General features: G+C 36.3%; 1 protein-coding gene across 9 annotated transcripts in view; it reads left to right on the top strand.

Moving 5' to 3' along the window:
- The window catches only part of DENND1A (DENN domain containing 1A), a 535,076-nt gene that overhangs the window by 139,756 nt on the left and 382,381 nt on the right, over positions 1 to 12,939 (top strand). For all 9 annotated transcript variants that reach the window (XM_036855233.1, XM_036855234.1, XM_036855231.1 and 6 more), the window contains exon 3: positions 4,108 to 4,151. In XM_036855233.1, coding sequence (XP_036711128.1) covers positions 4,108 to 4,151 — 44 coding nt within the window. The remainder of the gene's footprint in view (positions 1 to 4,107; positions 4,152 to 12,939) is intronic.

Genomic DNA, 12,939 nt, shown 5'->3' with positions numbered 1-12,939 from the left:
AAAATAGACATTTTAAGAAAATTCATACAAATTATTTTTAGTTTTTGTGTTAATTTTTACAAAATGGCTTTCATAGTTTTGTTAACTATCAGACTGGATCTTTGAGCTAATTGAATGGAACTTTATATAGGTTGGGCTTTGGTTTTAAAAAGCATTGCCTTTTTTTTTTTTCATGTTGCTTTTGAGAGTGTTAAAGACCCATGAAGTTTGCTTTTGTAAATCTCAGGGCCTTAAAGAAAGGGAATCAAAAGCTTTATGCTTGAATCATAGTAAATAATAATCCATGTATTATCTTGCAACATGATTTTGTTAAAATCTGGGAATCTCACTCTAGGGGTAGTCTTAGGGCAGTTGAAGGGATTTAGTTGATGAAGGTGTTTAGTTGATGTTGCCTACCACTGAGGCCGTGTTTAGGATAATACGGTTTGAATGACCCCCATCTTGGGGTTCCATGGTCATCTTTACCTTCAGTGTATTAAAACAAGTTGATTTTTCTTTTCACCTATTTTCCTTCTCTTTTTTCAATTCTATGTTGTATATATGAATAAAATACATTTAAAAAATGACAAGTTAATTATTAATGTAGTTTTTTGTTAACAGTTGGTTTAGCTCGTTAAAGAGATTTTTTTTTTTTTTTTTTTTTTAGCAAATTTTTTTTTTTTTTGTTAGCTTCTGCTTTATAACAAAGTTAATCAGTTATACATATACAATATGTTCCCATATCTCTTCCCTCTTGCATCTCCCTCCCTCCCACCCTCCCCATCCCACCCCTCTAGGTGGTCACAAAGCACCGAGCTGATCTCCCTGTGCCATGCGGCTGCTTCCCACTAGCTATCTATTTTACATTTGGTAGTGTATATATGTCCATGACACTCTCTCACCCTGTCACATCTCACCCCACCCCCTCCCCATATCCTCAAGTCCATTCTCTAGTAGGTCTGTGTCTTTATTCCCGTCTTGCCACTAGGTTCTTCATGGCCTTTTTTTTTTTTTTTCCTTAGATTCCGTATATATGTGTTAGCATACTGTATTTGTTTTTCTCTTTCTGACTTACTTCACTCTGTATGACAGACTCTAACTCCATCCACCTCATTACAAATACCTCCATTTCATTTCTTTTTATGGCTGAGTAATATTCCATTGTGTATATGTGCCACATCTTCTTTATCCATTCATCTGTCGATGGACATTTAGGTTGCTTCCATGTCCTGGCTATTGTAAATAGAGCTGCAATGGACATTTTGGTACATGACTCTTTTTGAACTATGGTTTTCTCAGGGTATATGCCCAGTAGTGGGATTGCTGGATCGTATGGTAGTTCTATTTGTAGTTTTTTAAGGAACCTCCATACTGTTCTCCATAGTGGCTGTATCAATTTACATTCCCACCAACAGTGCAAGAGAGTTCCCTTTCCTCCACACCCTCTCCAGCATTTATTGTTTCTAGATTTTTTGATGATGGCCATTCTGACCGGTGTGAGATGATATCTCATTGTAGTTTTGATTTGCATTTCTCTAATGATTAATGATGTTGAGCATTCTTTCATGTGTCTGTAGGCCATCTGTATATCTTCTTTGGAGAAATGTCTATTTAGGTCTTCTGCCCATTTAAAGAGATTTAAAGACCTTCCCTTTCCCACTTACAAGCAAGAAACATTTTTTTAAATTGGAGAATATACCACAAATTTTGGTTTCTGATATTCATCCCCTCAGAAAATGGTGATAAAAAATAGTCTTTGGGGGCTTCCCTGGTGGCGCAGTGGTTGAGAATCTGCCTGCCAATGCAGGGGATACGGGTTCGAGCCCTGGTCTGGGAAGATCCCACATGCCGCAGAGCAGCTAGGCCCATGAGCCACAATTACTGAGCCTGCGCGTCTGGAGCCTGTGCTCCGCAACAAGAGAAGCCGTGATAGTGAGAGGCCCGCGCATCGCGATGAAGAGTGGCCCCCACCTGCCGCAACTGGAGAAAGCCCCTGCACAGAAACGAAGACCCAGCACAGCCATAAATAAATACATAAATTAAAAAAAAAAAAAAAAATAGTCTTTGGTTTTATTCCCTCTTTATTTCCATTGGTATTTTGTGGTTCCCAAGAAGCAAACTATAGCAGGAAAGAGGACCTGATATTAAAGATCTATATGTGAGTCATTTCTGTGTGAAGTTCTCTGGGTAAAGAGTAATTGTTAACCACATGACAACTGGAAGAAAAAAAAAAAAAGCCTTAGATTATTTTGTGGCTTTTCCAGCCTCTGTTTTACTGTGTCCCTCAGGGACTTAGAGCTGCATTTTTGTGGGGGGTGGGGGCAGGTCTCAGTACCAAATTTTAAATCCTAAAATACCAGTTATTTTACTGGACAAAGTCATTTACATATGTGTTAGGAATCACAGCCACTGCCCTCTTTTTGGATCCTCTACCCCAACCCCACAGCACACTTTTAGAGGTTTGCTGGGCTCGTCGCTGTCTCTTTGCATCCTGCTGGTCCCCCCCACTTCCCCGCCTAGACCTAGTGCTTTTCATGCCACACCATTAGCGCCCTCTGGCCTCCTGTCACAAGAGGGCCAAGTCTTTGTGTGTTTTCAGCCCTTTAGGCCAGAGAGAAGCAACAGCTACTTCCTCTGACTTACCAGGGCAACCCTGCAAGGTACTGCAGGGGGGATTACGCCAGAATTCTACTAGTCCCAGTCTAGACATGTCAATGGTCATCTTCCATTTGAAGATGAGGGTAAAGAAAGTCAACCAGAAGACACTTCAAGAGCCGACGTAATCTACAGATAGTTTCAACTTTTCTGCACCACCCATTTTGGGAAGCTCTTCATCTGGTGTGACCTTTTGAATATTCCTACTTTTGTTATTAGTCTTGAGTTTTGAAAAATAATATCCATTGACTTCAATGACTTGAAAACTGGTATTTCTAAGATTTAAATGTAGTTTGTGAATAGGCCCATTATTTTCTCCCTTTTTGATTCTTTAATTGCAGAACAATTAACCGCATTTTTATCTTGTGGCATGGAGGGCTTTAACTTTTACATGGATTCACTTTCATGGAGAAGTAAACTGGTATTTTAAAAGATAGATATGAAAACTGAGTAGTATATATTGTGATCACTGTGGTTGGGGACCTTCAAATATTGTGCTTTTCCACAAGCCTTTTGCACTGATACATGATTTCTCAAATAGATATTATTCTGATCACTCTTCTTAATGTGTCTCTGAGGAACCAGATCTCTCTCTCTTATTAGAAAAGATTGAATGTTTTCCTAATCAATAGCAAATGGAGTGCTAATAGCTTTTAATTAGTACACTTCTGTATTGACTTACAGACGATGGCATTGGATGGCATTGGATTATCTTGCAATTATGATTGAAGAATCAAGTGACCCCTTTCCTAATTCCATTTTAAACAGATGGTCATGAAAGATATCTTCACCTATGTATTTTTATAGTTTCTGAGCAAGTCTAATTATGTTAGAACATAATATCTCATATCATGATATTTTGTTAACTCTGACAAGCTAAAAGTGTATTGTTTTCTTTTGAAGAAAACTTCATCTATTTTCAAGAGACCGTAAGTATTTTGAGAAGCATATATTTTAATTTTAAAAGCAGGGAGTTTTGCATTTGTTCCTTGAAAGAATTCTTATCTGATCCTTCCCTCCACTCTGCCCTCTCCCCCACCCCACCCCACCCCCCGCCCCACCCAAACACACACAAGATCTGAAACTGGCCTTTAAGGTGGTTTATCAAGCCCACATCTGTAACTATGAAAAGGAGGCCTCTGATAAGAAAAGTCAAGCAGGTTTCAGACTGACTTTCTCTGGAAAAATATATCGAGGGCAATTTGCAGCTGGCAAAATTTTTTGCATTAGGTAATAGTCTAAAGTTAACAGTAGCATCAGGTCTTTAAAATTTTTCTTTTTTATATTTCTGGAGGAGGGTAATGGGAGTGCCTTGCCGAGTCCTTCCTTGTGCTCATCAACATAGCAGCCTCAGCTGCCCCCCTTGGATCCCCTGCCAGGGCTGCTATCATCTTCTGATCAAATATTAATGTGTGATCCTCTGCTTGCTCACTAATCCAAAGCCAATTAATATTATCTGTCAATTATTTACAGATCCTGAGGTGCAGAGGCAATTCCCGGAGGACTACAGTGACCAGGTTCGGAATGCGTAATTAATTTTTTACATGACAAAATTTATTTCAGAGTCGTTCAACATATTATTACTGTTCTTTTTACTGAAAGAGATAAATGAATTTTTAGAACGGAAGAGAAACAGTAATTAGGAACCCAAGACAAAAAGTAAAACGTATTGAAGTAGGATCGAAAATATTGGTGCTAGATTTGGGGTGTTACCTTCAGGGGAAAAATGCACAGAAAGTAAGGAAGAAAACCTATCACAAATTTTACTTTTTATTTTGCTACAGTCTGCAGTTCATTAGCAAATCCTTTTTGGATTGCCTGTGAACTTTTTTTTTTTATGCTATTTAAGCAGGCAAGAACCGGCATAACAAAAAGGTAAGGATGGAAGTTTATAACATTTCCTGGAATTGGAAATAGATTATGAAACTGTGTTATGGTAGTCCTTGAAGGAGAAGATACACATGCAGGAATGGTCTTTAGGGTGAGGGTGGTTCTAATGATGGTAGTGAAAGTTGTTTGGCCAGTTGGTCTTGCCATCTTGAATTTCCTGCATTCTGCAAGCATGGAATGAATGGAGTGGAAGGAACTATTTTACTCACAAAATGCTGCTGAAGTTCCAAAGCTGCTCTACTCTTTATAATTAGATCCAGGTTATACATTCTGGATTCCAGTTTCTATCTTGAGAAATATTAGTAATGTTTTGTAGCTTTTTGGGGAACCTTACATTTTTAGTTCAAACATGCAATTTGGTATGCTTTTTAAAGCAGTTTTGAAATAAAAGCATTCTTGATTACACAATAAAACAACTTTATAAAGCCTTTCACATGTGGGATATTGTACATAATAAAAACATTTTTCTGAAGTACATTCATTTAATTTTGTGTATTAAAAAAATGTCCTTGAATGAGGATAAGTACAATGGAATATAAATATCCAGTACAGTAGTAGTAACACCTTTGCAATGTGGCTTGCTGTATAGAGGGCAAGGCATCTGATACATCTTTAGGAATATAAATGGATAATCAGGATAATGAGATGCTTTGTCATGAGATTTTACTGTACAAGAGCCTAAGAAAACTGGTATGGATTGCTTTGCATGTGATCTCAAGACTTTAAAATGAGATTTAACAAAAATAGTAATTTTCTCACTCTACCCCTTGCCTCATCTTCCAACAGGAGAGTTAGATTTTTATCTTACCCTAAGTTGGTATGGGATTGAGCCCTTTGGATTTAATTTACACAATCCAAAGATTATAGGACCTTTTTATTAATGGTTTTTTTCTTTAGACAATGTTTAAAGGGTGGAAGATCTTAAAGTATTACTTAGAATAGACTTGAGGCCATAGCTCTTAAGAAAATCATTCTTTTAAAATGTTGTTGTCTAGGTAAATAACCTTTGTGGTTTCATGATCTGAATTACCCAATGAGAAAAAATTATGTCGGAGAAAACTTAAAATAACATAGTTAACATCTGGGTTTATTCCTTTAAACATAGTTTCTTGCTATATCTGAAAATTTGTGAGCACCATGATCTTTTTTTTTTTTTTGGTGTAACTTTAAAAAAATTGCATGGTAATATGTTCATGAGCAAAAAGCAATATAGGAAATAAAAATAAAGCAAAAATAAAAGAAAGAATGAAAAGAAAGAAAATACAAGTCATCGAAATTTTACTACTCAGAGATAACTACTGTGACAATTTGGTGTTTATTTTTTCATGTTTAGTTCTTTGGGTATATATATATGTGTTTATGTTTGGGTAGAGTATGTATATATACAGGTACTCTACGTACAAACACGTGAAATAGGAGATAGAAATAGAAATATAGATTATCATCAATTCTGTCACTGCATATAGAGCCCAGTTTACTGATTATTGTTGTGTTGTGAACTTAGTTCTCTTTACTTTAGTTAATGGATGATCTTACAAGTATTTTATATACTGAAGTTGGAATTCAATTATAGTAGGAATCTAAAGAATAACTTGTAGCTATTTTAAAGTGCTCTTAGGATAGGCATTTGTTTTCTTTGTCTAGATCGGTGACTTAGTTTTGAAATTTGGAGGATGGTGCTCATAGGCTGGATGTAGACTTATGAGGGTGTACACGTCACTGCCTTATTTAGCATCCCTTCCAACTTGACACACAGAGTTTCCCTTCTTTACCACATATAACTCAAGAATGAAGGATGAATGAAAGCTCTACTTTGTTTGGAGAAGTTACCTCAAAATTCCAAGAAATTTGAGAGTTGATCTATTAGTAAAGGAAATGAGACCTGCATATTTCTTACTTACCTTTCTATAATTTGGATTCTGATCTTATGTGGTTTTTTTTTAGCATTTGTTGGATTATGCCAAATTATCTTTCCCTTTGGTGTGCTATTATAGAGGAATTCTTAGAAATACTTCTATTACATACAAGCTTTAAATGCTGAATGTGTACTTAATCTAGACAACATTTCTAGTATTAAAACATTTATGATGCAATCCATAAGGAATATTTGAGATAATTCACCACAAAATATAGCACTTATTACTACACACACACACAACCCCCCCGCCCCCCACCCCCAGTTTTTCTCCCCATTCGCTTAAACTACTAGTGCTTGTTTTTACATATAGTGTATTTCCCATGTACCAGCACACTTGATCAGAGACGCTTGCTGCTGCTAGATGTTTTATTCTGTGTGTTCTTTGTACCTTACAGTAAAAGAATCTGTCACAAATTATTGTGGCTCACTGCTTTAGAAACTGAGAAAAAAGGGAGGTTAGATTGACATCTGTGACTGAATAATGATGACCAGCCTTTTGGCTCTCCTTGAGCCACAAAGCTAGCACTGCCTTTAGAGTGGAAAAAGAAGTAAGAAGAAAGGGGAGGGATAAAAGAGAGTTACAAATCTGTGGTCCCAGAGATGTATTACTATTGGGCCAGTTGTCTGTGTGGTATGATAATCCATTTTGATCTTCTCTGTCTTAATTGTCTGCTAAAGACAAATGGGCAGTAAAAGTTCATCAGTTTCATCTTTTTGCTTCTCGTTTAGAAGCAGAATAAATGATCCATCACTACAGAAGTAGCCTTTCTTTCTGACACGGAAGTAATGCAGACCCAACACGTTTTATTAAAATGTTTTTCCCTCATTATTTCAGTCCTCTCAGCTCTGATAGATCTTACTGTTTCATAAAAAATGTAATCTGAAATGTAAATAAGGGTCTTGATACAGAAGGAAGAAGTAATGAGCAGCCTGAGCCACATTTTAGGACTCTTGATTGTAATTACTGACAAAGTGATTTCTCTGTGCCCCATTTTTTTTTTTTCTTCCATAAGTTGTCTGTGACACCCTCAGACTGCAATGACATCTATGGTTTAAAACCATTAAATCACTGTAGCACTCAATATTTCATTTAAAATCTGGTAGGCCTGCTATCTTAAAACCTGAAAGTACAGGCTTTGTTAATTCCTGAAAGATATGCAATGCCTATGTTTTTTAAAAGAGAAAAACAAACAACAACAAAGGCAAAAGCAAGGTCTTTTCATAGTTCATATTATTTATTCATCTGCTTTTGTTTAATGTTTACCTAGTTTAAATACTAAAGCATTAACATTGGTAGGATCCTGACTTGGAAAGGATCCTGCATTTAAAAAAAAAGAACCTCTAACAACTTACTTGTGAAATTTAAAAGATTGTATCTCTCGTAAGTGTAATCCGAATTAGTCTAAATCATTTTTTTAAGGTTAAGATTACTAAATTACAGACACAATTTTCAAGTTACTTTGGGTTTGGTAGCTTAAACCAGATTCTTTTCATTCTCTTACTGCAAGTTTAGATAATGTGGCTCTTAATAAAGCCTGTCTAATAGAAAATTTTTGTTAAAGAAGAACAGAGTCACAATAATGTGTTTCTTTCATTTCTAGAAATGGTTTCTCAAAGATACCAACATGTCAATCTAGCATTAAAAATAAGAAAACAAAACATGAATATCTTTCCCTGCTGGAAACAGCCTTGTAATTAATTAAATGGATTTATAATTATTCTATTATGTTTACTGTATTCATTCATAATTATGGAAATAAATGGTAAAACTTTATTCACTGTGATTAGTGCAGTTTTAATGAATATTAATTGAATTAAAGGAGAAAAGGATAAATGAACGTGTTAGCGAATTATGGTCACCACTCTCATCAAAACCCCATCTTTGGCTTCAAAACATATGATTTTTCAGATTAAAAAAAGAGCCTTTAGTAACTATAACATGTAGTATGGGATAATTTAGAATAAAGATATAATAACATATCACAGAGATTTCCATAAATAGCCTTGTAATGTGTCAAGTACAATAGGCATTACACCTACCATTTAAAAATGCATTAGTTATAATATGATTTACTTCTTGTCCTAAAACATTAAGAATTAATAATTTGTTCTCACAATTGCACTTTTTATAGCCTGTTTGTTCTAAGAGTGGTGATTAGAGTTTGGTGTGCTAGAAGTTGCTTCTTCACTGTGCTCATCTATATTTTGATGAAATATAGCAAGTGTCTTAGAGCTCTTTAACTAGAGGTCTGAACATACCCACCCGTCCCTGTACATGTAGATCACTGTTTAGAGCTGCAGGTAATTTTTCTTTCCACTGGCACTGAAACAGAGGTTATAATGAAACCAACAGTCTTTATGCATTTATAGAAACTATAAAAATTTTATGGAAATCTTTATATAGAAACTAACAGTGTTTCTTGTATAAGCTCTATAAGCAATGTAGAAACATGGTACATTGGGAAAAATAAAAAGGTACCCTTTCTTTTATGGTTATATATGGTCTGTGTGATTTTTAAAATTTCACTATAGGCAGTTAAGCAAAGTGGAAAAACATGCATCACCTATATACTAAAAAGGAACAAAAATATGTTGCATAACTTAGGCTAACTGTGATGGAAATCGGCATTTCTGAGTTGCACGTAATTGCTTAAATATGGAGTTTTCATTTGTTCATGCTTCAGGTATGCTCTAAAAAAAACATTTAAACTCAGTTATTCACAGTGTAACCTATGTAAGTGGATTGAAAGATTCTGATTTGAAAGACAACGGAGATAATATTTAATCAAGGCTCCCTACTTAAGTGTTGGTGATTGCCTCCTTCTTTTAGTGAGCAGCTGTGTATGGAAACTTCCAAGTTACTTTCTTCAAAATCTTGATAATCCAGAGACTAAACATTTCTATTCAAAACTTGTTCATGTCCTGATGCATTGAAAGAATACTATCTAATAGGAAAATTATAGATATAATCCACAGCTCCTACATTTTTTTGTTACCCTGAAAGGAAGTTTCATTGCACCAACATTGTGTAATATGACGTACATGTACAATATTTACACAAAATGGAAAACATGATAAAATTTGATTTTCCCATTATTGTTAGGCAGAGAAACATAAGCAGTGGTGTACCTGGTCTGTATAAAGTGTGACATTGATTCCACAAAGGTTCCACCAGTCTTTCTATAGTGACTTGTCTAAGCCACAGAATCTTCAAGTCGGAATTGAAAATTTGGGTTTGTGGGTGTTTGGGCCATGCATTCACCAAGCTCACAAAGAATGGAATTGGACCTGGGTGTATCCTGTTCCTCTTGGAAACTTTTGAGCTTTCTTTTTTTTCCCCATTCTTCTCCAAAGTAGGTGCTGTCATGCTTCCAGCCTACTCATGCAGTCCGTTCCGATTTGATCCACTTTAAATGGTGAAGTCAAGTTTGGTCCTGGAAACTTTTCATGACACCATATGACATGGAATAGAATTTGTCATTTCATTTGAATATTATCCAAAGGATTTACTTATATAAGGTTCAAATGGGTCACCATTTAAAATGGCTCCACAACCCAGCCCTAAAAAAGACTAACTTATAAGTGGCTAAACTTTCTGGGTTTTTTTCCCCCTCATGTCTGTTTTTGGTGGCAGAAACTGTGTTGGAGACGAGATATGATTTAGTGCATTAATTGCGTGAGAGATTAGTAAGTGTAGTGTCTGCAGAGTATGAGCTGGATACCGTACCAGGTAAAGATGAAGGAAGATGTAGAAGATTTTATCTCACCCTTGAAAGACCTTACTGTCTACTAGGCTACAAAGGTAATGCATGTTCAGGTTGTCTCGATAGCTTGTAGAACAATGGCAAGGCCAGAAATTGGGGATATCTCTTTGAAAACTAGGACCTTTGGGTAGTGATGCCACAATGTAATCACATTTCTGCAATTTCTTGTTTTTTTTGTTGTGAAGCCATAGAAGTTAGTAAGTTAGCAAGAGTGGTACAGAGAAACCCAAGTGGAAAGTCTTGGGGCTGCCTTTAAAGAAGATCATCTTTTAAGTCTGTTTTAGATGTGCGCTTTTCTAAAAGTCACTGTTGATTCATGGATTTTTTTGAAACCTCTTGCTCAAAAAGGTCAGTTTCCATATTTCTTAGTAACTTGTCAGTCTGGGATTGTAGGTAGAAATGTAATTTTCTCATCCACAGATAGAAACTCTTAATTTCTTCAGACCCTAAAACCTGGGAGGTGACTGTTCAGTGTAATGGCAACAAAGCACCCTGCTGAAGCCGCTTTCTTCAAGTAGTGGGTCAGTATCCACAATTGCCACCAAATGCAGCCATTTTGAGGGACCACATTACAGATTCAAAGAGATTCATTGATAGATTGCAGATGTATAAATGCATCCCAGATTAAATGTCTACTTCTTTTTATATGTTTAAAAGTGTCCCATTCTTGATGATTGGCTTGTTTAAATGTTTTTCAAGTTACAGGCTTATGGATGGGGAAAAATAATCCTAAAAAATAATCTATCACGGGTTGCCTCTTATTTCTCCCTGTGCTGTTACAAGTCAAATTTATCACCTTGGATGAACGCTTTTAAAGTGTTTGCTGAAGAAAAACCACTTTGTATATAATAGATGCTATTCTGTCATATCTATATCTTTCATTCCCCCCCACCCCCATTTTCAGAAAAGGGTGAATTTAAGAATGGGATGGGGTTGGACTGGCTTCTTAATGAAACTGTATTTCAAAACCTTAAACATTTAGCCAAACTCAGTTGAAAAAGTGATACATTTTCTGATTTAAGGCTCTTCTTTTGAGTTGAAGATTTCTTCCCAATTTGGTCACTTCCCAGCTGTTACAGTTATATAGAAGGAACCCATTAAAAAGACAAATTCTTTTTGAGCTATTCTTTCTGAAGGCATGCCAGGCTATACAGCTATGTTGTACTACTACTTACTTGAATCTGACTCTAGGAAATGGAAGTAGGCAATCCCTATTTATACATTCTTATTAGAAGTGTTCTCCTGGTTTTATTCTGGCTCCAAAAAAGCCCCGGTAAATTTTAGACATCTCTGAATACTACTGGATGGTCTTATTTTTGGTGAGTTACTCAGTGATGATGACTAAGTGGACTGTGGCTGCGTTTGAGAGCTGTAGTCTGAGCCTTAACTTCAGCCTCATTTAATCAGTCGCTGTTGCTTGTTTGGATGGGCCTGCAAGTCTGCAGTCATCAAGCCCTGTTCATTATCCCTCCTAAATTGCTCTCTAGTCTGTCCTAGTCTGCTATTTCCCTCTGCATTCACACTCTCAGCTTCTCTCCTGTGGAGTTTTCCTAATGACCTGCAACCTAATGACCTTGTAATCACTACATTCTATAAGATGGCCAGAGATGTCTTTCTAAAACCTAAATCAAATCACACCATTTCTCTTAAGTCAAAACTCCTGATGGTTCCCTGGTGCCTTCAAGATCTACTACAAATTTCTTTACTTGGATTTAAGGCCCATCACAGTCTGTCCTTGCCCCAACCTCCAGCCTGGTTTCCTACTACTTCCCTTCATAACCAGACATAGAATGTCTATTTCCCAGCATGATTAGCTCTCTCCCACCTCTATATTTTTGCCCAAGATGTTTTTTTCTGTTTGTTTGTTTGTTTGTTTTTGTGTTGCTACTATTTATTTATTTATTTTTCACATCTTTATTGGAGTATAAATGCTTTACAATGTTGTGTTAGTCATCACTAATCATTAGAGAAATGCAAATCAAAACCACAATGAGGTATCATCTCACACTGGTCAGAATGGCCATCATCAAAAAATCGAGAAACAATAAATGCTGGAGAGGGTGTGGAGAAAAGGGGCCCCTCCTGCACTCTTGGTGGGAATGTAAATTGATACAACCACTATGGAGACCAGTGTGGAGGTTCCTTAAAAAACTAAAAATAGAACTACCATATGACCCAGCAAGCCCAAGATGTTTTTATGGTTGAAGTGCCTTCCTCAGTTCCCCCTCCCACCCAATATACTTCTTTTCAGCATTAAATGCCCTGCTTATATCACTTCCTCTGTGAAACTTGCCCTGACTGAATTAGTCACTGTATCCTCAGCACTTGGAGAGCACTTGGAGCATTGACTCCGTACATTGTATTGTTTATTTACTATGAACTCTTCAAGTACAGGAATGACTATAGTCAGTGTTGCTGGCTCTTCTCAGCAGCTAGGATAAATTAGGGGCCAGTGAATAATTGTGAATATAAAGTATGTAATACACAGACATAATTGCTAAGGAGTTCAGATTCCAGAAAGGATAGTACAGAGCATGGCCTTTGGAGCCAGACTGGGTTTGAATCCCAGCTCTGTCATTTACTGGGGTTTACCTCTTTGGGGTTTCATTTTCTCACCTGTAAACTAGAGATAATCATAGTAAAGATATCATAGGATTCTTATGAGGTTTAAGTGATTTTAAATGTGTAGAGTGCTCAGAATAATACCTGGCATTTAATAATAACCAATTATTA

The sequence above is a fragment of the Balaenoptera musculus genome, chromosome 6 (genome assembly GCF_009873245.2).
Source record: "Balaenoptera musculus isolate JJ_BM4_2016_0621 chromosome 6, mBalMus1.pri.v3, whole genome shotgun sequence".
NCBI lineage: Eukaryota > Metazoa > Chordata > Mammalia > Artiodactyla > Balaenopteridae > Balaenoptera > Balaenoptera musculus.
The sequence above is the reverse complement of the archived record's forward strand: the minus strand, read 5'-3'. Positions and strand labels throughout refer to the sequence as shown.